At 39.1% G+C, this 27,029-nt stretch overlaps 1 protein-coding gene across 1 annotated transcript; it reads right to left on the reverse strand.

Moving 5' to 3' along the window:
* Positions 1-26,931, reverse strand: LOC106910740 (proenkephalin-A-like). Its single transcript, XM_088014834.1, has 3 exons — positions 26,751-26,931; positions 26,237-26,383; positions 1-680 (listed from the first exon to the last, which is right to left on the reverse strand). Exons 2-3 carry the CDS (start codon positions 26,378-26,380, stop codon positions 84-86), a joined length of 741 nt encoding a protein of 246 aa, XP_087870960.1. The 5' UTR covers positions 26,381-26,383; positions 26,751-26,931; the 3' UTR covers positions 1-83.
* Between the last annotated feature and the right edge of the window lie 98 nt (positions 26,932-27,029).

Raw genomic sequence — 27,029 nt, forward strand, 5'->3', positions numbered from 1 at the left:
TGCAATTCTGTCATTTTATTGATTCAGTGTCTTCATGTTAAGATAGACGAAATTTCCATAACAAGAGGTTACCACTTTAGCTCCTAATCCATGAAGCCCCCATACCTCTTTTTTCGCCCACTTTCTTTTTCCCCAGACGTTTTTGGAGCTTCACCATTCTTGCTGTTGTCCACAAGCCATTCAGGCCTTCCAACCCGCCTCATGAACCCTCCGTAGCGCTTTTTAAGAGCATGACCCAAAACTGCCTCAAAAAGACTGCCTTTTATCACATCCCCTTTACTATGGTGGTTGAAGCCTGCATACCTCTTCACTGCCTCCATTTCATCCCTACTTTCCTCAATGTCATGATCTTTTGTAGCACCAATGATCTTTAAGATTCCCAGTCGGGTGTCCTCTTCGTCATTGTTGTTCTCCAGGTTATTCAGTGCCCTCTGGACAGATGATGAACGACGAGACATGAAACCTCCATAACGTTTCATGAAACCACCATACTTTTTATCAATTTGATGTTTAGGTAAACGGACAGCCTCCTCAATCATCATTGCATCCACAGCTTTCTGGCTTGGCTGTTGAAGGGGGTCAGCATCCACAGAAACATTGTCGTCACTCTCAGTTAAAAAGTCCTGGCACATGCGAAGTCTCTGGGTGTCCATCACACCTTCACACTCAAGAGAGCATGTCTGTAAGAAAAGAAAACACACTGTTAGAAGTTTCACCAGGGTTTCTCCCAGCGTATTAGAAGCCTGGCAGACTGCCAGGCTTCTAATACGGCAGTCCGCCGTAATACGCCAGCAAATACGCTGGCAGTCCCTTCAGACGCTGTGCAGACTTTTTTAGAAACTCTTCTGGAATGTAATGGTAAAAGCAAAGCTACTTTCAGTGCTGAAAGTGAATAAAATAAGTAAAATCTTAATGATTTTGTTGACTGATTTTATGCTCCATGTGTCAGTACAAATTTTGATTCATCGGTTAGGATTTTCCATCCTCAACAATTGGTAGGAGGGCTGCATCTGAACTATAACAAGATCAGCTGATCTGTGCCATTGAAGAAATGTAAATGTTGATGGCCGCATAGGAATTAGAATAGAGGATAATAGAAGAAGATTAAAGTTGATCTGAGTCACAGAAGAAAGGCAGTACCTTGACTGTGGCCGCATTGGAATTTAGTTTTTGCATCCAATTAGGGTAGTTTGTGTGTGTGCATTATTCTCACGGGTGAAAAGTGGTGGGATCAACTGTGTGTATGAAAAGCGCAGGGAGCAATTGTGTGTGTAAAAAAACAAAAAACGACTGAGAGTGAAAGGTGCTGCCGCAGAGCAAACATTTTGTGTAAATGTATTCTTTTCTGTTGATTGCAGTTTGGTTTAAATGTTATGGTTGGTGTTTGGGCATTATAAATTGTTGGTTCGTATATCTGTATGCGCGCGGTCATGTTGTGTCTGTATGTGTGCACTCATTTTGTTATTATGTTGGAGCTTCTGTCTCTGTGTCCCATGGACAGCGTATGTTTGCTGTTCTTCAACAGATAAAATGGTTTTGGGAAGAATATAGGTATTTTCTGAAAGACCTCTGTCTCGTTGTTCTGCAGTAATTTTAAATTGACATGAAGCCTGGTAAGCAAAGTGGTTCAGAACTCTTCCATTCTCTTAGATAAAAGCGCAGATTTTAAGAATTAAGACACTTATAGAACATACCTGAACAGTTTTTAATAGAAACACATTCATTCTAGACATTTTCTAATTTTATACTAGTATTGATTATATGTTTGACTAACTTAGTGTTACAAATTTAACCTGATTTAGACAATACCCATACTGTTAATATAAAACTACAAATTAGACTAGTTCAAGTCATGTTAATTTCAACTAAATGGTATTCTAATTAAATTCCAATTAATTATGCGTTGTTAGTTTGTTTTCTTTAAGTGTTAGTGTTTCTCTGTGGGAGATAACTTGAGATGTGTCCTCCACTGCCTGCTCGTTGTAGACGCGGCCTGTGTGCCAGAGTTAATTTATGGCGTGGTTCCGGACTTCCGGTTTGAGCAGAGCCATGTGAGGACACGTTGAACTGAGCTCCGACTGGACCCTCAATTTTGGCTCAAAATAACTCAATTTCAGCGCTGGTCTTGCATTAGACTAAGAACATTACTACTTAAGGGAGCAAAAAGGTAGGCATACACCAGCAAAATGCCCAAACAGCGTAACCCCCAAGTCGAACCCCAAGAAGCTAATGCTAGCGGCCATGACGAAGTGCTAACTGCTATTGGTGGACTGCGCGGTGAACTGATGGCCACGCTAACAACTACGGCAAAGGTACACACAGATAAACTTCAAGAATTACAATGTGCTCTGGGAAGGATGGAATCCAAAATAGATGACATCATGGGCCGCGTTGCGGAACTTGAGACTGCTACTGCGACCCACTCTGATTCGATCCATGCTATGGAGGTAGACATATCGGCCATGAAACAAGAGCTAGCAACCCTGAAAATTCGCTGCGAGGACCTGGAGGCCAGGTCCTCCAGGTCCTCGTATCGTGGATCAATCTGCGTATCGTGGGTGTAAAAGAGGGGCGTGAAGAGGGGAAGCTTATGTCTGACTTTGTGGCTGAACTTCTGAAGGAGACATTACAGCTTGCTTCGACTCCACTCCTGGACCGGGCACACCGCACTCTGCGCAGCAAACCAGTCGGCGGAGACGCGCCTCCACGAGCCATCGTGATCAAATGCCACTACTTCAACGAGAAGGAGGCTATTTTGAGGAAAGCAACAGGGGGTAAACAACTTACCACCAAGGACGGTGACAAGATTTTGGTTCTCCCCGATTATACTATGGCTGTCAGTAAACAACGTGCAGCTTTTAACGAGGTCAGGTCTCTCCTGCGGGGTCTTGAGCGTGTCCGGTATGGCCTTCTTTTTCCGGCTACGCTCAGGATCACCACCCCGGAGGGTGAAGAGCATCGCTTCAAAGACCCTTTAAAAGCAAAAGAGTTCATATCCACAAAGCTCTCTCTGGGGAAATGAGTACCGCCCTGGCCGGACGAGCATGACCGCTACACAGTTGAAGGGTTTTGTTCTTTCTTTCAATCAATGGGGATCCAGTCGGGTCCAGGCTGTCATGGGAAGCGGATACACTTACGGGTGTAGAAACTGTAAATACCGGGACCCTGTGGGAAGCTCACACAGAGCTCCCTTCCCCCCCTTCCTGTTCTTGAGATGTAATGTTTTAATTTGGATCTGCGTGAGAGGGGTCATGAATACGTCAGTTTTTGTGTTCCAAGAGTTATGGAGTTTGAGGATTTTGACTGTGTTCTTTGGTTTGTTTAATTCCACACATCCATTATTATATTCTGTGTATTTACTCTGTTTTATATGGTTGACTGCTTTTGTTGCATGGGACGCTGAACTGAGATTTGACAAACATACAAGATGGCTTTACAACTCTATTAATTCAAAGAGATATTAGTGTTTGCAATAGGTTTGAACCAGGAACAGCATGGGTTAGCTGGAATGTGAGGGGTCTCAATAATATAATTAAAAGAAACAAAGTATTTATACATCTTGATAAGTTGAAGACCAAGATAGCATATTTGCAAGAAACGCATCTGTTAAACAAAGAACATAACAGGCTTAAGAGAGGAGGTTTCACCCAGGTATATCACTCTAACTTTAACGCTAGAGGCCGTGGGGTAGCCATCCTTATGCACACGGACGTTTCTTTTGAGGAAACTTCCGTCATCAGAGATAGGGATGGTCGCTTCATTATTGTACAAGGTAATCTATTCAATATTCCCGTTGTTCTTGCTAATATTTATGCTCCAAATTGGGATGATATGCAATTCTTCAAAAACTTGTTTTCGCTTCTCCCATGTTTGGACTCGCACAATGTAATCATAGGCGGGGATTTTAATTGTGTTCTGGACTCTTCTATTGATCGATCAAATCCCATACAGAGGACTGGCCAATTGAGCAACAAAGCAGCTCATTGCATCAACTTATTCATGCAGACGTACAGCGTAGCTGATCCTTGGAGAGTCAAAAATCCAACCTTGAAAAAGTTTTCATTTTTCTCCCCCCCACACAAGTCCTATTCAAGAATCGACTACTTCGTATTGGACCAGAAACTCATGCATATGGTGGCTTCAGTTGATTATGAAGCCATAGTCATTTCAGACCACAGCCCTGTTATAATGAAAATGCATTTTACTGGCCACATAACACCTCGGAAAATCTGGAGGTTTAATGCCAGACTATTGACAGAACAAAAATTTGTGGATTACATTAACACTCACATAGATATATTTTTTGGGACCAACAGCTCTCCGGACATTAGCTATGGAACACGTTGGGAAACATTTAAGGCATACATTAGAGGGCAAATTATATCTTACAGCGCAAACAACAGAAAAAATAAGTTCCAACGCATGTCTGAAATTAGTGACAGGCTTAAAATTATTGACCAGTGTCAAGCATCCGCAGCTTCAGACATCCGCTGGGAAGAGAGAGCGCTCCTTCAAGCAGAATTTGATCTCCTTATGAATGAAAAAGCGATAGAGATGTAGCTAAACCTGAATCAACAACACTTTGAACACGGTGAAAGAGCAGGTAGGATGTTAAGTCATCAACTAAAACAAAAGACTGCAGCAAGATCCATTCCAGCTCTCAAAGAGGAGGGAGGGGAGATAACCACGGACCAAAAGAAGATCAATATGCAGTTTGTGTCATTTTATAAAGAACTATACTCTTCGGTCAGTTCAGATCCAAACATGATACATAACTTTTTCAAGCATTTGAGGTTGCCTACGTTGCAAGAGTCAGACAGGGCTACTATTGAAGGGGACATACAACTGGTAGAAATTGACCAGGCAATTCAGAAAATGAGAACGGGAAAGTCTCCAGGCCCTGATGGCTTCCCGATCGAGTTTTACAGATGCTTCTCTGCCAAGCTTTTGCCCCACCTATGTAACGTCTATACAGAAGCATTTAGAAAGAAGGCTCTTCCACCTACAATGACACAGGCTAATATATCCGTACTGCTCAAAAAAGATAAAGATCCACTCATATGCGAATCTTACCGTCCTATAAGCCTACTCTGTTGTGACTATAAAATACTCACTAGGACTCTGGCGGACAGATTGGAGAAAGTGCTAGACAAGATTATTCACCAGGACCAAACTGGGTTCATGAAGGGCAGACAACTTTATAGTAATCTACGTCGTTTGTTCAATATAATGTATTTACCAGGCAGAGATATTGTGCCAGAGGTCATCATGTCATTAGATGCTCACAAAGCTTTTGATAGAATTGAACATAGCTACTTGGTGAAGGCTCTTGAACATTTTGGGTTTGGGCTGTGTTTTCGTTCATGGATAGAACTTGTTTATAGATCTCCACTGGCTGCAGTTCAGACAAATAATATCGTGTCAGGTTATTTTCCTCTTTCTCGTGGGACGAGACAGGGATGCCCCTTATCCCCCCTGCTATTTAACATAGCCATAGAACCTCTAGCTGTTGCACTCAGGAATGATCCAGGGGTGATGGGAATAAGTAGAGCAGGACAAATCCACACTGTTTCATTGTATGCTGATGACCTCCTTCTCTTTCTGGCTAACCCATGCAAATCCATGCCTAAAGTTATAAAGTGCATTGAGGAATTTGGGAGGATATCGGGATACTTGATTAATAGATCAAAATGCCTTATTTTTCCTGTCAATGATAGAGCGAACAAGATTCCCCAAAATTCTCTTCCGTTTACAGTGAGTTCTGACAAATTCACGTATTTAGGAGTTAACATAACCAGAAATTATAAAGATCTATTCAAACATAACTTTATTACTGCCTTCAATCAGTTTAAGCAGGATATGGAACACTGGTCATCTCTCCCTCTGTCTCTGGCAGGAAGGATAAATTCAGTTAAAATGGTTATAATGCCTAAATTGTTATTCCTTTTTCAGGCAATTCCAATATTTATTCCTAAATCATTTTTTAAAAAGCTAGACAAGATAACCTCAATGTACATTTGGAATAAAAAGATTCCTCGTATCAGAAAAGAGTTTTTAGAGAGGCGACGGGAGGAGGGGGGACTGGCCATGCCGAATTATATGCACTTTTATTGGGCTGCTAATGTCTCTAAACTTTGTTTCTGGTTTAAGCCAGCAGAAAATGAGGCGGTGCCCATTTGGTCACTGATGGAACAAAACTCTTGTAAATCTGGTTCGTTGGCCTCAGTTGTTTGCTCGCCACTGCCACTAGATAAACGACTAATTACAATTAACCCAGTTATTTTGGGGGTAATTAAGATCTGGGAACAGCTTAGGATCCATTTCAAACAAAAACAAGGTCTCCTAGCAGCTCCTATATCAATGAATGCCTTGTTTCCACCTTCTCTAATTGACTCCGCTTTCCATGCCTGGGCAAATAAAGGGATAAGGACTGTAGGAGACCTGTTCAAAGATGGGTATTTTATGTCCTTTCAACAGCTGCAGAAATCATTTGGCCTACCTTCTTCGAACTTTTTTAGGTATTTGCAGTTGCGAAGTTTTGTTAAAAAACACTTCTCACAGACGCTCCAGACTCCAGCCTCCAGTTGGATTGATGGGTGCCTGGAGGTGGACCCCAAGAAGAGAGGGGCCACATCGAAGGTATACACATTAATTCATACAGTGGCTACACCCTCATTAGACAAAATTAAAGAACAGTGGCAGCTGGAGATGAGATTGAGAATAACTGAGTTAGAGTGGCAGCAGGCAACAAGGCTTATTCATGATTCATCAATATGTATCAGACATGGTTTAATACAATTTAAGGTGGTTCATAGACTTCATTTGTCAAATAGTAAACTTGCAAAGTTGTTTCCAGGATTGGATGAAGCGTGCCCAAGATGTAAAAGCGAGAAAGGCACTCTTGGTCATATGTTTTGGGAATGCCAAAAACTGCAGATCTTCTGGAGAGCTATCTTTAAGACCCTGTCGAAATCGTGGAATATTAATATTCCGCCGAATCCTCTTTCTGCAATATTTGGGGTTGTTCCTCGGACATATTGTGTGTCCACCCGACAAGCTTCAGCTGTAGCCTTTTCCACATTGGTTGCTCTTTGACTCATACTTCTATCATGGAAAAAAGAGGCACCTCCCTCCTATAAACAATGGATTAAGGACATGCTTTCAAATCTCAAAGTTGAACAACAGAGATATGCTGTGCAGGGTTCTGCTGACAAATTTTACAAAGTATGGCGGCCATTCTTGTGTCACATTGAGGGACTTCCAGCCAATCAGGCAACCCAGCATGAAACTAACTAAGTCAACCTTCCCTTTTTTTTTTTTTTTTTTTTTTTTTTATGTTCTGTAACGGATGTGTGGATTTGAATGTTTGGGTTAGTAATCTACTTTGTTGAAAACCAATAAAAATATTCAAATAATAATTTATGGCGTGGTTCCTCCCTGACAACAGTCTCTCCTGCAAGAGAGATTAGCATTCAATTAGTTGGATTAGTATTCAAACTAATCCTGCACAATCCACTATTTTCACATGTGGTAAAATTAACTGTATGTAGGATGAACAAAATTTAATGTGTTGAAATTTTAGAAATTTTGCTTAGCCGTTGGATTCAAATTTAAACTTAAAGAAATTTGAGAAATTGAGGTTTCTCAATTGAAGCAGACCTGAATTTTATCATGGACTAACCAAAAATTTTCTCTTATTATCTTATCAAAAACATGATTTCTTTTCATTTGAAAATTGGTCACCTTAAAATGTCTAAAGAGGGTACAGGATTGGTAAATAAATATGAGTAGGTGCATGATTCAAAGGGTGATTATGAAACAGCTCCAGATTCAATTAAGGTTCATTAAATTGGTTACAACATATTCTTGTCTCGAGACAATTTATTATTTCAAATGTAGATAATTTGGTTACACTACTTCAAAGTGGGAATTAATATGTTAGAACAGGAGTAATCACATTACAGCTTTGGTTTAAAACTAGATAGAATTTATTGAGTAAGAGACTGTCTCATTTAGTTTGAAATTTTTTATTTTACTTTTCATTTTTATTATTATTATTAGAATTAGGGTTATCCTTTAGGTGGTAAAGGAGAAATAGACCCTAATTCCTAGTCGGCTTATAGATACGGTTAATTATGAATTTGTTAATCAAGAATTTAGAATTTATTCATTTGACTTTGGTGTATTGTGAATTTATTTAATGAGCCCTTACAGTGCTTTCCTGCTTGAGTAAAATAGGGTGTCTGTGATATAGAAGCTCTTACTAAATTAGGTAATTTAAAATTGAATAGCTTAAATCAATACCTATGCCATGTTTATTTGCATAGAAATTATTGATACATTTTCTGCATCAGTTCTAATTTTTAATTATACATAGTTACAGTTGGATGTAGTTGTTATCATTGAGAAAATCTTGGTTAAAAGTACTATAAAAATCAGATAAAATGTGAATATATTTTTTGAATTCTTAAAGCAAAACATAATACATAAATAAAAACAATAAAAGCAGTTTTGAAAAATGTCAGGATAACAGTAATATTTCTATTAATTATTAAATAATTAATTTACATATGCATTTGAATAACCAACTTCTGAAAAGTGTACGTAGATGGAAATACTAAATTTTGTTTAAATTTTTAATGATTTTTTTGTAGGTGAGAGTTTAATTTTGTGAGAGATGTTGATTCCATAATCGGTTAATTCTGACACATCTTAGGGTGAATCATCTTAACGCATTTCTATTTTTCCTTTTTCTTTGGAGCTCAGGGACTGAGGCAGTGGACCGTTATCTGAGCCGCTCCAGTGATCCTGAGCCTGGCTGAAAATAAAAACAAAAATAGAGGCAACTCTTGATATACATCACAAGCTACCGAAAATAAATTTAATTTATAATTATGTGAGTAAAAGGTGGCATACACTTCTTTTTTATTAATTTACTTTGTTTTACTCTAGCAGTGCTGCTTCCTGAGGTCCGACAGGGGCTGTGGGGGCAGAGTTTTGCGGGTTCAGGGCCGTGTGAGGAGGTGAGAAAAGGGGGATCGTGTAGTTTCGGCTTCAGGCCTCCACATTTTACACATATGAATTGTGCTATCTTCTGCTGGACTCCTGTTTGAGGGCCAAGACCTATTGGACAATTCTTCCAAGTGAGGTTGGATTGCTTTTTCCTGTTGTCACCTGAAGGCGGATTGCAGCTTACAGGATCTCGCATTGGATGTTTGGCTGTGATCTCTGAGGAAACACCTGGCTGGGGAACGAGACCCAGGCACAATTTCTGAGGGTCTCCTATGGCAGAGGTGGTCCTGTTTGTCTGTTGCCATGGTTAGTCCTGGATTCTTCACCTCTGGTCATGTGGCCTGGGCTCCGGGTCCACCCCTGGGACTTCCCTCGGTCTGCAGGTTGGAGACAAAATGGCTGCCAACAAAACTTGGTAGTTTTTAATGTTTTTTCTTGAATTATCGAATTGTGTGATGCCACTTTTTCTCACCTTAGCTTATTTATAGCACATTCATAGTTTACTGCCTTTGCATTTTGACCTCTGCTATTTGATGACTGGGTTTTAAAAACCCCTCTAAAACCCATCTCCTGGTGTAAGAAGTTTTACGATACAAGTGCAGGAGGGGTGTTAGGACTCTCTGCAGTTTACAGAAATGTTTTGTTTGCCTGAATGATTATCACTCCGTTTGTCTCACATCTGACTAATGTGTTTTTCTCCTCCAGTATGACAAGAATCGAAAAAGGATAAAAGTATGGTAAAAATTGTTAATTTCAAGTTCTATGTGTAATTGTTGATCCAAGGTAATAATCTCTAAACATTTCTCATAATCATAATTTACAGTTTTTGGTTTGAGACAAAATAGGGTTGTCTTTTATTACATGCCTGGAATATATTACAAGGGATCTTAATTTAGCACGGATCATTAACTTTTCACACTACTGATGATATTTTACAAGCTTTTAGTGTAGCTGGTTACTTCTTATTAAATGAGGACTATTTGATTGAATTTAATTAAAATACAAAAGATATGTTAACACTTAAAACAAGCAATGTTTTTTTGAAGGTTGAAATGTACTATGTGTTACTTGCTTTAAGCATTTCTTTAACTATTATTAAGAGGAGAACTTAAATAACAGATGTTATTGATATATTGATGCTCTATTGGCTTAGTATGGGGAAATATGCATGAGATTTGAGGCAATGATCTTCAGCTTCAAGGATCTTCAGCTTCTTTTAAAAAAAAGAACATTATGTTTAATAATCAGATGATGCACCATCTTAAAGAATCTTCCTTGTTCTCCTCATCACCTGTGGATGCTGCTGTGTTCCCTGCCTGGAGTCCTTGGCTGTACAGTGCACCACTTCCAACATAGAGAAGGGAAGTGGTACCGATAGAACCCCACCTGCCTATCAGATGATTTCCCGGAATCGAAAGACGAGCACGGAACTCCGGCTTTCTAGCGTATAAGAGCAGTACTAGTATCTAGTAAAAAAAAAAGTATATTTTTCCTTTACTGTTATTCATTATACAATCCATTAATTGTGCTTTTGTTGTTTTTTGTGTTGTAGAATTAAGTCCAATCCTTTCTGAGTGTGCCGGGATGTGAGATTGTGGGCGCCTTCCACGATTGGTGGACCAATTTAAAGCTGAAACGCCACACTGAAGCCTCGTGGGCTCTGTCGGGGTTTCCCATCGGGCTGTGCCGACTCTGCATCTGGACACATGCAGAAACTGATTTGACGTTGATAGGTCTTGCTATAACAAAGACTGATCTGATTTTATTTTATTAATCTCATTACAAGTAAATCTTACTGCATTTTTATGCTTATTTACTCATTTGATTTTATTAGTCTCATTACATTTTAATTATACTGCATTTTATACTCATTTTAGTTTATTAATATCATTATATCTTTATTGTACTGCCTATAATGCTTATTTACACTATTGGTTTGAAATTTTATCATTGTATTTGTTTTATAATCTGAACCCTTAAATACTCATTACCTCTAAGATTTTCTTAACATTTCATTTCATCTGTTAACATTGCATCCTTTCTATGGTTTATTAACTTTTAAATACATTTTATTCATTTTACATTAACTTTTTGAATATAATCTTAACATTTTGTTCATTTTATGCTGTACTAACTTTTAAAATATTCTTTTAACATTTTACTCTTTTATAGTTCATTAACCACATCAAACCACAAATATAACATACAGTCACAATTTCAGAAGTGTGAGTTGAGCATTGGCTGTACAGTGAGTTATGCAGTGGGAATCATAAATCTTTGGCATCTCACACATGCTGCCCAGCTCATGACTCTGTCTGGAGCGCAGTTCGCAAAAGTTTATGTACGTATTCCTCGGTGGGACGCTGCATTAGAGTGCCAGTGGTTCAGCACATGGAGATTTCGTGCTTGCCTCATATGTCACGCAAAACACTGATTGTTTTTTGTTTTGTTTTGGTTTTTACAACACAATGCATCAAACTGTGGCATATCAAATGCTTTGTTTACTTACAGTTAGGCAGAGTTGCTACAAAAACTTGCCCTGTAAATCTGGAAAGCCAAAACATTCTCTGTGGTGCTTATTAAAACCTCAATAGACACGAAATGGAAGAGCTACTACAGCCACATAAATTAAATCTCCACATTTGTTTTTCTGCATCCATCAGAGATGCAGAGTGCAGTGCATATAGTTCATCATGCAGGGCCGGTCCAATGTTGTATGAAGAGAATAGAAAATTTATTAATGCTGGAGCCCTCCAGCACTAAATAAAATTGGTACTAAGAACATCAGCACCAATAACAATGTTTCCACATAGATTTTTGCTACCGGCTCTACTTTAGCAGCCCGGCTCGGCTCAACTCCATGTCGGAGTGACCGTGTTTCCACCGGCCCGACTTGGCTCTGTAGCAGGGTGCCGCCCTAAGCTGCTAGAAAGGTGGGGGTATAGCGACCTGCCTCCAGATGTCGTGTTACTATGCGACCTAAAGTGAGTTGTTTTTCTGAGACAAAAGAAGAAGAGAGAGTTGAGCTATTAATTTATAGCCTGATTGTGATTTTCTGAGACTTCAAGAAAAAGTGCAGTGGGAGGAATGCTGAGATTGTGGCAAGGAGGAGCTGATCTCCGCCTTGCAGCGGGAGGAAAGCATGTGGCTCAGGTGGTGTAAGGGGGGCTAACGATGATTTTTGAATTAAACTACTATAAAATTTGTAATATAGTGCTGAATATACATGTGTTAATTTTAGCCAGGGTGTTGCAAATAACTTAAAAGTATCAGAATAGCATGGTGGCACCGCACATTCATAATACATTCCAATGTGTTTTCAGATGTTGGTAAACTGCCGCTGCAGACCATCAGTGTGGTTCTTCGTGCTCCTCTGAGTTGTAGGATGTCTCATCAGTGTTCGTCTTCCTGACTGTCAGTCAGTGTTTACCTTCAAGATGTCCAGAGACCTTCACCTTTCTGGAGCAGGGATCATATGAGCTCAATGTGATGATGAAACATTTCTAATTAAAAAAATGTGGCTGATGTTCTTACAGAGTTGAAGTGCATTAACAATATGTTGTTTTTAACTTCTCAATATGTTTAATTATGATGCATCTGATGATCAAGTTATTCTGAGAACACAAAGCCATATTCCTTCTAATCTGACTGGTTCTAGTTTTAATAAAACCTTCCATGTTTTCACATTTTGGTCACTAAGAATTGATCGGGGGCTTAAAAGTTTAAACTCTTAAACTTATTTTAAGTCTTATTTATCACTAATTAAGGTTACAGGTTTTGGACACATTTTCTCACTTTCTTACACTGAAGATTCTCCAGGAAGTCAGCTGAACAGTGAGTGGATAGAATGATGTTGTATAAAGTAGAAATGAACAAACATGACTTGTATTTTGGGTTCTTGTTAATAGCAACCCTGATAATAATGTCAAAATCTTTGAGGTGTCACATATATGGGACAATGCTGTGACCAAAGTCTGCTATATAGTGATATGACACTCAGGAATGATCCGATTCTTCTGAACGGATCTTTACTAAGTCCTATAGGACTGAAGCCTCATTGAGAGCCATTCTTTGTTCTTGTGATGCTCTGTGTACACTGCAGTAGCTATTATTATTTTATTTCATTAAAAAATATATAGATATATTTAATTGGCGAATAAATAAAACAATGTAAGAATGCAGAGCATGCTCATTCCTCTTTGATTGTGTTTGACACCTGTCATGGTGGCAGACGTTGCAGCGCGAAGGAGGGTGGGAACAGTGACGGGAACTGCTCCTTCTGCTTGGTTACTTATAGCTTGTTCTGCCTTCGACAGTGTTCATAGTTGAGCGTTGTTTAACGTTAATGTATTGCCTTAATTGCTATGTTTAATGGTGCAGACAGTTGTGGTTTCTGATATGGACAACTGCCCAGGGCGTTATCTTTTTAGAGATGGTAGGAGACCTCTGTGGATTGGAGATGGAAACAAAGCAAAATTAAGAAGAGTTTGAATTGATAATGATACTGCTTAAATTTATTTCAGCTCTAAGTGTTTAATATCTAGGTGTTTTATGGGAATGTGGATCTTTCAGATCAATTTGAGAACCAATTTTGATAGGTGCACTTAATTTTATTGTGTCATGTAGCATGGGGTCCTGGTGTTGGTCTTGACTTGGTCTCAGGTTAGGTGGTTTTGACTACAACACTGCTATGTGACTTCTTGGTTGCATCCTCCCCCACCCACCTTCTTTCCATCCCCTTTCAGTTGAGTTTCTTTCAAAATACATGCCACTATTGGCAAAAAAGTGAAGTTCATGCTATGTTAGGACAGGAGAAGAAATGTTTCCATCCCTGAAATCATGATGCATACAATCACATATCTAAGTCTAAACTATGTTACAGAGAGTAAACAATAAAAACATGCTTTAACTAGGACATTTTTCATTGAAAGGGCACATTACTGATGTGTTAAAATTAAATACAATAGGTACAGTTAATGATATTATATTAGCGATTAGGTAAAGCATTCAGCAAGTACTTTTACTTTTAATACTTAAGTATTTTTAAAAGCCAGTACATTTTTACTTTTACTCAAGTAAAAATGTTAATGTGGTACTTTTACTTTTACTATAGTACATTTTTGTCTGTGTATTTGTACTTTTACTTAAGTAAATTTTTTGAGTACTTTCTCCACCACTGGTCAGACATTTACAGACACCAGTGGCATCAGGTGCAGCACCTGTCGAAAATCTTCTGGGACAAGTGGAAGAAAGAGTTTCTTACTACTCTCCAGTCACGCCGCAAGTGGCAATCCAGCCCACAGAATGTGAGTTTAGGAAGTGTCGTCATACTCAAAGACAGTCAAGTACCAAGAAATGAATGGCCTCTTGGACTCATAACTAAGGCGTTTCCAAGTAAAGTAGAAGGTAGCCAAAGAAGATGTTTCAAAGTTGTTTGTAAGACCTACAGTGCTGCTTGAAAGTTTGTGAACTAGTTGAGTAGTTTAGATTTTTCTTTATTTTTACCATGATTTTCTTATTTTTTCTTTACCAGATTTTGTATATGAAATGTCAAGTTTATGTTCATCAATTCCATTCACTTATTTTGAGGAAAATGTGTGAGTTGAAAGCAAACTAAATGAAAAATAGAATCAGAGCATCTGCAAAAGTAGATGAACCACAGCTGCACTGGTAAAGTCAACTAGGTAAAAGACTCGGGTGAAACACATCTGAGTGCTCAAGTAATCAGTTAAGCAGACAAATCAAATGAGACATCATTGGGAAAGGTTTTGGGCCACACTGGTTTAAAGGGAGAGGACCAAAGTGGTTTGGTTGGTTGTGTCAAGGCATAAAGAACAGATCAACAACACAGAGGAAAGGAGACATCTGAGGACATCAGGAAGAAGATGGTGACAGTCCATCAGTCTGGGGAAAGCTACAAGAACATCACCAAAAGATTTCAGCTTCATCCATCCACTGTAAGATAAATCATTTACAAATGGAGGGCACTAGGCATCACTGCAACTCTGCCCAAAAGTGGACAGCCATCAAAACTTCCACAAAGAAGCACCAGAAAAATAATAAAGCAGGTAAATGCTAATCCACGTGTAGTGGTATAGAAATATACATAATTCCCCACAAATAGTTTCCAGGTGAGAAGTTCCGGTTCTTGAAGTGAGCGTGGTGTATATAAGGGAGCTGCGGCGTTCATTCAGGCATGTGTTGTCTTTGTTCTCCCACTGTGTGGCTTGCGTCCGGTGGACTCTGGCAGTGGAAAGCAACAAATCGCTGGCTGGTGCATGTTGCGCTGATGTTTTGGTGGTAGGTGTTCTCTCTCCCTGTACTTTAGCTGATCTTGGTCAGAAAATCTAAACTGAAGTGTGATCGTAGGTAAAACGCCACTGCGCTGCGTTCCTTCTCTTCCTCGGTCTGCAAGTGTGTGTGCATGTTTTGTGGATCAGCAGGTAAGAAATTAACACTCATCTAAGCTCCAGTTTCTTGTTTTATTTAAAATGGTGACAAATTTTTTATAGGTTCCCCACAGTTGAACCATTGCTGCTCTCTCTACGTTCGTTTCCCGGATCTGTTCGGCTTTGTTCTGCGCCGGCTACGTAAATCTCCCGGATTTCTGCACAATTGTTCTCAAATTGGACTGTGGCGGCGTTATCTGCCCTAATTGGAGCGGTGTTTGGGGTGTGGCATCGGCGCGCCCGTTTCATCTCCCGCTGTGGCGTGGCAGGGCCACGCCTGGTCTTAATGTTTTAACTTGTATTGTCTGATTTTTATTTTTCTACTTTTGTTCACAGCCCTTTTGTTTATTTAGTCGGGCTGATATGGTTTTATTGTTTAACTGTTTGTTTTTGTTTGCAGTTGCTGAGGTCCGGTGGCGGTGTTGGTGTGGTGACGGTGTCTTCCTCGTCTGTGTGCTGTGATTCTGGAGTTTGGGTTGTTTCACTGCGTCTGGTGTTAAAAGTTTTTTTTTGATTTGCTGTGTTTGGTGGATGTCGTCCCCATAGCGCCCCCTCCGGCCGGTAACCTCAACTGCTGCAGCTCTTCTATTTTCTTTGATTTCCTTTGATTTCTTTAGTTAAATTTTTTAAAAGAAACTGGTTTTAAAAACATTTTCAAAAGAATTTAATAAAAGTTTTTTTATAATTTTGAAATGGTCTCAGATGTTTTTAATCCATGCATAACTGAACCTGTGTGCCTTAAACAAGAGGTAATATTCTCTGGGTGAAATTCCCAGGGTGGCGTTGTTGAGCAATTTACTAAAATTAAACTTCCACAAAATCTGAATTTTCATCTAGTGTCGCCACACACGCATCACCTCCAGAGAGTTGCAGACCTCTCTGTCAGCGTCTGGGATAAATGTACATGCATCTACAATAAGGCAAAAACATCAATAGACATGGTATTCATGGGAGAGCTGCTAGAAAGAAACCTCTGCTCTCAAGAAAGAACAAAGTTGCCCATTTAAACTTTGCCAGAGAGCACTTGGACAAACCAGAGGCTGGAAGTCCATTATCTGGATGGATGAGTCCAAAATTGAATTATTTGGCCTCAATCAAAAGTGCCATGTTTCGAGAAAAGTCAACACTGCATTTACAAAAAAGTACCTCCTCCCTACAGTGAAGCATGGTGGTGGAAATGTGAAAGTCTGGGCCTGCTTTTCTGCCTCCAGACCTGGACGACTCCATATTATCCAGGGAACCATCAATTCCCAGGACTATCAACAAAAGGCCCTCTGTGATCTACTCTGTGTTAACTCCTTGTTGTTTTCCACGCCAGGTGATCCTGTTGTCTCCTTGTTGTCCCTGAGTGTGCCGTCTGCCCAGGGGCTCAGTGAGAGCCTATGATCCTCGTTGTTGTGAGTTACCTTCCTCGTGTGTCCTCCCGCGATACCGCTGGTGTTACCAGTCAGACGCCACTCCTTGTGTGCTCGCCTTCCCCCATTATCAGTCCGTCTCCAGTGGATTCCCCTTTGGGACGCTAGAGGATCTGTCGGTCCGAGCCCGAACCCATTTGGAGAAAGAAAACAACTGGACCAAGTCAAACTCCGCTCGTTCCGCCACAAACAAACCTGTCCGCCCTCCAACGAAGCTCCATTATCCAGCACTCTGCTCACAATTACTCGCCTCCAAACCAAGTATGAACCAGTTTGTCTCACTCCTGGAAATTACTCACCTTTCCTCGCTAATCCTTTGTCTCTCATTGACAGTAAGACGACCTGGTCAACCGCTCAAGTATTCTCCCCCTTTTCCCTTTCCTCTGGATCCAATAAATTTATCATTGTTCATTTATCTGCCTCTCCTGATTGTGTTCTTGCATGTGGGTTAGAAAGCTTAATACCAACATGACACACTCTGAATTGGCCCAGTCAACGTCTGGATCTCAATCCCATAGAAATGCTGTGGCAAGATCTGAAACGGGCCTTATGTCCCTCCAATCTGTCTCAACAAACAAGAGTTCTGCAAGGAGGAGTGGACAAAAATCCCCAAAAGCAGATGTGACACTCATCTATAGTAAGTGAAAATGTTTGGTTGAAGTAATGGCTGCAAAAGGAGGTGCCACAAGCTACCAACTGAAAGAGTTCACATACTTTTGCACTTGGCAGATTGTCTGTTTTTCACAGATAAAATACTTTATTCATGCCAGACCGGGAGTGTTCTGTTGCGAAGTTGTATATACAGTGATCCCTTGCTATAAAGCGGTTCACTTTTCACGGTCTCGCTGCTTCGCGGATTTTTTTGTGCAGTTTTTTTCACAGTGCATTGTCTTCTGCGTCCTGATTGGCTAAACAGTCTCCGAGCTCCTTCTCTACCTGGTGCCAATAATGTTACGGTATTTAAATATAAGAAATACAGATTGACCATTCAGGAGATGAAAGCTGAAAACTTTGAATGCCTGCTGGAAAAAACTGGCCAGAATCAGCGCAATACCCGACCGGAGGCTCGGTTGACGAGATCCATCGCTCTGCCGTAGATACAGCTGTTAATCTCGCAAAGCAGCTTGGAGGAGACGCTTTAATGACATGACTCCGGATCACATTAAGGCCTGATTGATAAACACGCACATCCGCTGACCTGAAAACAGGTTTTGTTCTTTGGTTTCAATGTAGAGTATTTAATTATGCTGTATAATAATTGTAAAAACTAAAGGTAACTACTTCGTGGATTTCACTTATCACGGGTTATTTTCAGAACTCAACTCCTGCAAAAAACAGGGGATGTATTATATTTTTAGTAATTAAGTTAATTTATGTAGGTCAAAAAGGGAGGAAAGCTTGCCCTCAAGTGTTCTTTTCAGGAATTGCAACCTAGCAATCTTTTGTTTTTTGAAATAAACTTTATTGAACAGCAGGAGCAGTCAAGGAGCCAGTATGGTGTCCTCATTCACTTTGTGATGTCTGGTTCGAGTGCTAATCTACAGACATCTTTCGTTTATGGTCACATTGCCGGTATGTATTGTGAAAATAATTATGTAGGATTGTTTCTGTGCTAGATGTAGCTTCCTAATGTACTATTTGATTGCAAATAAGTTTTCTTGTGTAATTTAATGGTAAGTTGGGAAATTACTTAATATGGTGTTGGTAGCCTAGATCTACACATGTAGATTTTTGACAGAAACTAAGTGTAAAAGTGTCATTTATTCTGCACACACTCATATTTACTGTATCTTTTGTTTTCGGTTTCACCCTTTTGATTGCCAATAAACCTGCTGACAACGGTCTTCGGTCTTCAGAGTTTGGATATGAGAAAGGTGTCAACTAGCCTTTGCATCAGACATGCACCACTAAAGGCACATCATATAATTTAAAATTACTTAGCATTTTGTGGTGATCAAATATGACTGAAAATAGTTTATCCTAATGGAGACCATTTACATAGGCTGATCTGAAATAGACGATTTCTTACTGGCAACATAATATTTATGTACAAAAGAAAATAATTTTTATGGTTAAAATCATTTGACAGGGTTTCCACGCGGTAGAAGGTAATAAATTAAATGAGCTCAAATTAAGGCCAGTAAAAGGTAGTAAGAAGTAACTAAAGGTAGTAATAGGTCGTAAATTTTTCATCATCCCTTCAAAATAATTAAAATTTTCCAGTGATGCTCACTTATTGTTTTAAGTTCGTTTTACTAAAATATGTATAGTAAATCATAACTACCGAACTGGCAGGACCTGAGCTGTCACTGATAGACTCCAAGCTGCTGTGCGCATGCGTAGTGTTGGAACTGCCTAATGTGTTAAGACTAGCTAGTCATTTTGCGCTTCGCCATGGGAAAATATAAGTTTTCACAACTTTGGCTCGATGATCTGAGATTCAAAGACTAGGAATGAGTGAAAGGCATTTTGTAAAATATGCAGGAAAAAAATCTAAATTTGACCTGGAACGATGTGACGGTGATCAAATCAGACCGACCGGAGGATCCACCATTCATCAGCAGCGGATTCCTGCGCGGGTTGAGGCTCCACCATGGAGCAGATCCCCGTTTCATTTGTTGGTGCTAAATGAAGCAATGTAACTTCAAACTCAAGCTCAGCTACAAGCTAAAGTTTTACCAGCGATGCAATGGGAGCTGCAGACAGGCAGCAGACCTCGCTGACTCTAAAGCGAGCACTCAGAGGTTTAAAGCCATAGGCTCTGCCTCACCTGCCTCCCCTGACCACACCTCACTACTACACGCAGACTCGTTGCCATAGCAACAAACAGCTCCACCATATGTATGAGGATTTAACACCATAAAATCCGCAAACGTTTCCCATACAAAGGCCAACACGTTCAGTTCTTAACAGTTTCATGTTTTCAGGCTTGATGTTTATTTTGGGATTATAAAATGATCATCTGAACACAGCGGTGGTTGATTAGCTAATTTAAACAGCTGCTCTAATTGTAAGGATGATCTGTCAGAGTTGGTGTGTTGGTCACCGAAACACCGAATTTTACTGCACATGAGCATTTGTTTATTTAAACTTTTCAATGACCTGTGAAATATGATACCCTTGAACAAGGGTCCCCAATCTTTTTCCTGTGAGGGCCACATAACTTTTCCCTTCTCTAGTCAGTTTGTAACAGAAAAAGTGTGACGTTTGCAGGAGTGCCTAAATGTAAAAATGTATTGTTTTCCAGAAAACACAATCAAATAACCGTCTCTGGGTTCTTCACAGAAAAAATCCAGGAAGGATTATTGTCCGTATTTTCCTAACTATGAGCCGCACCGGACTATAAACCACAAACCCAAAGTTTTTTTTTTAAACCAGTAAACATACACATATAAGCCTCAGATATCTCTGCCGCTCCAGGTTTTCCACAGTGATGCAGCAGAGGGGGGCAGACACCCAAAATCTGAGTCATAACAGGTCAATTGAATATCACATTTATTACGGTTGAAAAAGAAAAAGTTGCCAAGTTTAGATTTAACTGAACTGATTACAGTAGTTTATGAACGGTAACTGTAACAATAAAAGTGCTGATCCTTCGTGTCTGCTACTAGCATGTGCTAAATGAAAATGGGCGTCTTCTTCTTCTGCTTCTTCGTCTTTAGATTTCAACGGCAGCTTGCATCCATTATTGTTGCACTACTGCCATCTACTGGATCCTAATATCGATACCTCAAATTCTCATAATGATCCCAGTATCATTTAAAAAACTGTTAAATAGCATTACCCCTCAATGCAATTTAACTGATCAACAACATTTTCAAATTTCAATTCCCTATTAAAACCTAATTCCGTTTTAATGGGCGCTTTCTTCTTTTATTTCCAGTTTTGACTTCCAATGATTCACTTTGTAATGGTCTCGCTATGGTGTCTTGTACCAAAACTAACCATCAGCCAAACTCCTTTCACACGAGTCAGGATTAATTAGTTCTTCCTTTATTTCCATGTAGAATGGAGTGAAACTGTCAAAACACAAACAACTCAGGATGAGCTCAGAGCAGCTTACAGAAGTGTTTTACATTCAGATACATACATTAGAAGTACAACTGATACAACAACTACCTCAGAATGCTATGAGCTGCAATGCTACGTAACGACCTGAGAAATCTTAGCAGCCTGCTAGTTGGCAATGACGTAGCACACAATGAAATCGCCCGCAGGTATTTCCAAAACTAATTCAATAAACAAGTTACTTTTATCATATGTTAACATAAAGGCTCGTTTTGAAGTATAAGCTGCTACTTACAGGCATTGCTTTGAAGAACTCGACCTGGAATGCGGCGTTCAAAACAGACACGTGCGTTCATCTGCTCTACCGCTAGCAAACAACCGTACTGATTAAATAACATAAAAGTCAAGCAGTTCCCTAAAAGTCCAACAAATGGCAGCAATGCGCCATGCAAAACAAAACACCCACAGTTAACAGGACACACTTCCTGCTAAAGAGCCCCTTGGTGGTTGAAGAAAAATCCACATATAAACCGGAACAATAAATGAAAAAAAAATCTGAATGCTCTCTGGTATTGTTCAGGGGTCCGGACCAAATGTGGAGGCGGCCCGGATCCAGCCCGCGGGCCGTAGTTTGGGGACCGCTGCCCTTGAACCTTATCAAGTTGTCCTAGTGTTGACAATTAGTAGCAAACTAATCTATTGAGAATAAAACATAAGCTTGTGAAATTGGAATGTCATTGTATTTTACTGATATTCTTTAAAAAAAAATCCAAAGTCTTATGGATTTAGGATAAGCACTAAAAATAGGGCTCTCTGTTTTTAATGTGAGGTTTTGGTCAAGATAAAGTCACAGACCTTCAAGTAAGTGGGATAAAGTTTTGTCTTACATGAGCCGTCATCTTACATGGGTCAGTGCACCGATTGCAGCTTTCTCACAGATCGTAGATTATCGATCTATAAAAAGTTTGACCTGCCGATTTCGATTTTAGCCAGTGCCATTTTTTTGATTAAAATGTCGCTAAAAATAAGAAGAAAACTTCTATACTTGTCCCATAGAGTCTCATGTAATATCTAATTCGACATGATCTTAAACTTTTAAACTGGATGTCTACTTTTTTGTTTATCAGTTTTCATGTCTGAATAGAGAATATATATAATACTAAATGTTGTTTTCAACAAGTTCAGCAATGTGTCACTGAACTTTCAAATGCTTTGACATGTTATTGTAGTAATGTAAACGGATTACACAGTTACCAAACTGTTGACAAAGCATCAGCTTGCTGGGTATTTTCGTGTAATCTCTAATTTTTGATGAACATCCTTGAAGCAATTTCAGTGTGGCACAAAGCACAGCTGGATTTTACAAGCATTACAGTAGAAATGCATTTTTCCTGTGTATTATTGCTTCTTGCATCTGATGGGCACTGACTTTTCCCAGATTTTTGTGTGGTACAGACTGACAATTTGATCTACCAGGACAACACCACCCATTGATTCACTGTATAACTTGAACACCTCTGGACGAGACACTTTGAAAAACAAGGACTGTTTTATGTTTCAATTTCCAATCTAATTCCCGTTCTCACATGACTTATTTCATATATCCAAGCACTCAAGATCAGATATCTCTCAATGCACAATCTGTCCAAGAAAGTCTGGGAGTTTGTACTCCATCATTGAAAAAATAAAACTACATAAAATTAACAAATCACAAACTGGCTATGAAATGCTCATACATGCATTTCATAGCATGTATGAAATGCATGCTATGAATGAAGTGGTTCATTCATTTCTCACTAATGATATCTGCTGCTGAAACTGTCCACAGTAACACTAAATAATTAGGCATTGTACAACATACACAACCTCCTGATGTACATTGGGATGGACAGAAAATGTTTGGAAACTACTGGAGGGGCCCAGGAGAAAAAGTTTGGGAACCACTGGTCTAGAGGTTCTCATGAGGCTTTTAAAAACCTCAGTAAAATGTCTTTTAAAAAAATAATTCAGTAATAATGCCATTTTTCCTGAAAAAAGTTGTCCATCAGGTTACAATCAAACACCACACAGTCTTTAAAGATGACACTCCATGTTACAACCGGAGCATTAACTGCAACCGCTCAATCCCAGCTGCTGCACTTTGTCAAGACAGCAAATCTCAGAGTACGACTGGATTTGACTTAAAACTGTCAACAGAAAAATTGCTTTGATTTCCCTGACAGGATTTGTGCTGAGCTTTCATAGATGCAGGCTTATGAAGACCAAATTAATGAACAGGAAAATTGAACTGAATGAGGACATAATACTACCTGATAGTGATGACCAAATGAAGCCTCGTGAAGCAATGAAGCTTCCCAGCCCATTGATTTGCCCAAAGGTTCATTAGACCTTTGGGCAAATCAAAGGTCTAATGAACCTTGGTTTGCCCAAATGAAGTGGTTCATTCATTTCTCACTAATGATATCTGCTGCTGAAACTGTGGCAGCCTTGTCACTCATATAGACATACTCAGTTAGGCATTTACTAAAAAATTAGTAAATGCAATATTGTCACAGTTTTTGTCAAACTCATGTTCAGTAACAGAAGAGTCAATTAAATCCTATTTATCTGTAATCTTGTTTAGTTATTAAATGATTTGTAGTCATACTAATCCTGGTATTTGTTGACTGTCAGTGGCTGTTTTCTTTCATGTCACAGACAGATTTGACAATAAAGACATTTGTTTAGTGTATTAGGAGTGCATTGCTTGTTGGGGTGGTCAGTATATTTTGAGTTTTGATTTGCCTCCTGAAAAACTGAAATTCTTCAAAACTTATCTTTTTCTTGGATTTCTAGTTGGCTCCCTAATATTCTTAATCCCCAGGGCAGATTTTTACTCTTCCAACAGCTTTAAGTCTATTTCTGCTGTGCAAGACTGATGTCTTTACTGATCAAATTAATAGTGGAAATTTCGAGAAGATGAGAATTTTGGAGGTGAAGGGGTTAATTATTTTCATTTAAGAATCTTGTGAATGATCATCTCAAAGTATTCCCAGATGTCAGAGATTTTCTTCTTGCTGGGTCCTTCTCAATCAAGCTTATTTGTGTAGAACATTTCAGCAACAATGCAGTTCAAAGTGCTTTACATCATAAAAACACAGAAATATAAAGTCATAAAATGCATCATGATCAACAGTTGAGTCAGTAACAATCAACCAGTAACAATCATTACATTTTGAAAAGTGCCATCATTTAAATCATTAATACACAAATATATTGGTCAATGTTGCTTTTATTTCAGCCACTGCTGAAGACAAATATTCTCCTCTGATGTGCAACTAAATACAATAAGCCATGAAGCAGCAGGGCTTTTCACGCTTTTATTTTGAAAACCGACACGCAAAATGAAGCAGTCACATGACCCATGCAGTGTGAGGCCCATTGTCATCCATTTTCTGTACACTCTTGTCCCTTGGTGGGGTCAGGAGGGTTGCTGGTGCCTATCTCCAGCTAACGTTCAGGGTGAGAGGCGGGATCACCCTGGACAGATCGCAGGGCAACAGAAGCAGACAGGACAAACAACACTCACACCTAGGGAGAATTTGGAGAGGCCAATTAACCTGACAGTCATGTTTTTGGACTGCGGGAGGAAGCTGGAGAACCCACGCATGCACAGGGAGAACATGCAAACTCCATGCAGAAAGATCCTGGGCTGGGAATTGAACCCAGAACCTTCTTGGTGCAAGGCAACAGTGCTGCCAACTGCACCACTGTGCAGCCCAGCTCATTGCCAGTCATGTGGTTTTCAGCAATATGACACAAGCATCAAAGTCATCTGACACACCCCCTTTTTAATAGGTACACGCCTCAAAGCCTGGCTTCAGATGTCTCATCACTACTACCTGAGATCCAAGGAGAATGAATTAGTGCCCTCTGCTGGCAAACATATAGAAAATAAATTCAGGATAACTAAATAAATTGTGGGTGGGAGTTTCCTGTGGTAAATGGGCCTGCATGGAAAAGGTGGTAAAAAGATTCTGACTTTTTATAAATCAGAAACACGATCTATGTTCAGTGAAGTCATACATTATTCATGTAATTACATATAAATTATTTATTTTCCAAATAAAGCACTACATGCTTACATGATTGGGCAGTGACCATATGAAGAATGATCAGAATGGATTACACCATGACATTTGGGATATTCACAAATACATGTTTTAAGTAAAGATTTGATTTATTTTAAAAATGTGAGCATAATGTTTTTTTTTTAATAAAGAAATGCCGAACATGAAAGCAGGCATCAGAAGGGAAGATTACTCACCAGTGTTTAGAAATAATGAGTGCATACGCTAGTTATTTGTTTTAATCATCAACCCACTGAGTAAAATGTAAATGGTAAATCTTTTCCAAATAAATATCCCCTTTTAACCTCCCTATATTCTGCAGAGAGCTTTACTCCGTGTTTGTAATTCACTCCCTCTCACAGACATGGTGAATACTCAATCTTCCTTTTCATTCATCAAGGTATTTATTTTAAAACGTGTCAGGTATTTTACTGAGATTTTAACTGGGAAGAGAAAAATGAAAACAATGCACTAAAGTGGAAAGAGAAAGAGAAGAAAAGATGAGTGTTCAAGTATAAAAAAGAGAAACCACTAAGACAAAAACCTGCCTATGTATCAGAACAATGTCATAGAGAGTTTTATGTGGCTAATGTTTTTTGTTTTTTTCTAAATGTAGCTTAGAAAAATTAACATACTAATTTTTTATTATAACATTGAATATATTTGATAATGATTATCCTTGATAATTTTGATGATGGCATTTGACAATATGTAATGTCTGGTGCTTATGATTAGTTATTGTATTATGTTTTTATTATGTAAAATGCTATGAACTGTTTCATTGCTAAAATGTTCATACAAATAAACTTAACTAGTTCCACACTGGTATCATTAGTTTAATATATGTATATTGATATCACAATAGACATTATATAAAAATAACAGTTGCGAAATTAATTTTAAGAATAAGCCACAAAGGAATGAAAGAATAAGGAAATAAGAACAGTTGGGAAAAAAAACTGAACAGAATTTCTGAAGCCATAACTATAAAATTTGAACCGCCTTTGCATAATAAAGTATCTATCTATCTATCTATCTATCTATCTATCTATCTATCTATCTATCTATCTATCTATCTATCTATCTATCTATCTATCTATCTATCACCAGTTTATACCTCTTTATAATGAGGTAGAAAACCATTCTTGTGTATGTCATGTTTGAAGTGACTAAGTGATCAAATTGTCTCTCTCACTCTCTCTCTCTGACCCTAGAAGATAAAATTAATGTATTACTACAGTACCTGAGTTGAGAAAGCAGACACTTGTCCTTGCAGACCGTACACGCAACGTACGCACTCCGTCCCGCAGTCTGTTCCAGCCACCAGCAACACGCATGTTCCCGCAAGCAACATCCACAGGCAGCTGCACTGAACGATTACAGCCATCGGCTAGGGACGGAAAATCACAGCAGTTATTTTCATTACTGCTCTGATTCTGCCATGAATTTCATGAAACAGCTCAAGTAAAGCACGGACCTGATATACATTAACTGATGATTTAACAACTATCAACTTCCTATGCTATTATTATTTATGTATTTTCAAGGCAATAACAAGCTCTCTACCTGAGAGCACATGATTGCCTTGAAATAAATAATCTGTGGCATCAAATTATTTATTAGACTAAAGATATTTGCCTAAATGATGTGAATAAAAGTCACTGTCTCATTTGTTGATACTGTATGTAAAAAAACCCCACTAAGTTCTCGTTGCTAACAATTGTGACTGTAAATAAGGAAATATATTTGCGTCTTACCTCTGGCAGAGTGAAAACAAGTTTTTCTACAATTTCTCTCCAAACAAGGATGAAAAGAAGGCGGGAGACTTGCGTCTGTGTTTGATAAATCTGCGCATGAAACGGTCTCTCCTCAGGTGTTTCTAAACGAGCTGTTCCACGAACAGAGGTCCAACTTATCTCCGACGAACTCCAGCCAGTGAGCTGAACCTGATGCAGTGTTGCAGCGGGGTGTTCGCCAGCTTTTTAAACTACTTTCTGGGCCTTACGTCACCGAATATAAAAGTGCAGGGAGGAGAT

This window comes from Poecilia mexicana, unplaced genomic scaffold, assembly GCF_051168715.1.
Source record: "Poecilia mexicana isolate PSO_F unplaced genomic scaffold, ASM5116871v1 scaffold_17, whole genome shotgun sequence".
NCBI classification, from domain to species: domain Eukaryota; kingdom Metazoa; phylum Chordata; class Actinopteri; order Cyprinodontiformes; family Poeciliidae; genus Poecilia; species Poecilia mexicana.

Coding starts and splice junctions, on each gene's coding strand:
- LOC106910740 (XM_088014834.1), bottom strand. CDS start 26,380: ATGGCTGTAATCGTTCAGTGCAGCTGCCTGTGGATGTTGCTTGCGGGA. Junction 681..26,236: donor TGTCTGCTTTCTCAACTCAG/GTACTGTAGTAA, acceptor CTTTTCTTACAG/ACATGCTCTCTTGAGTGTGA.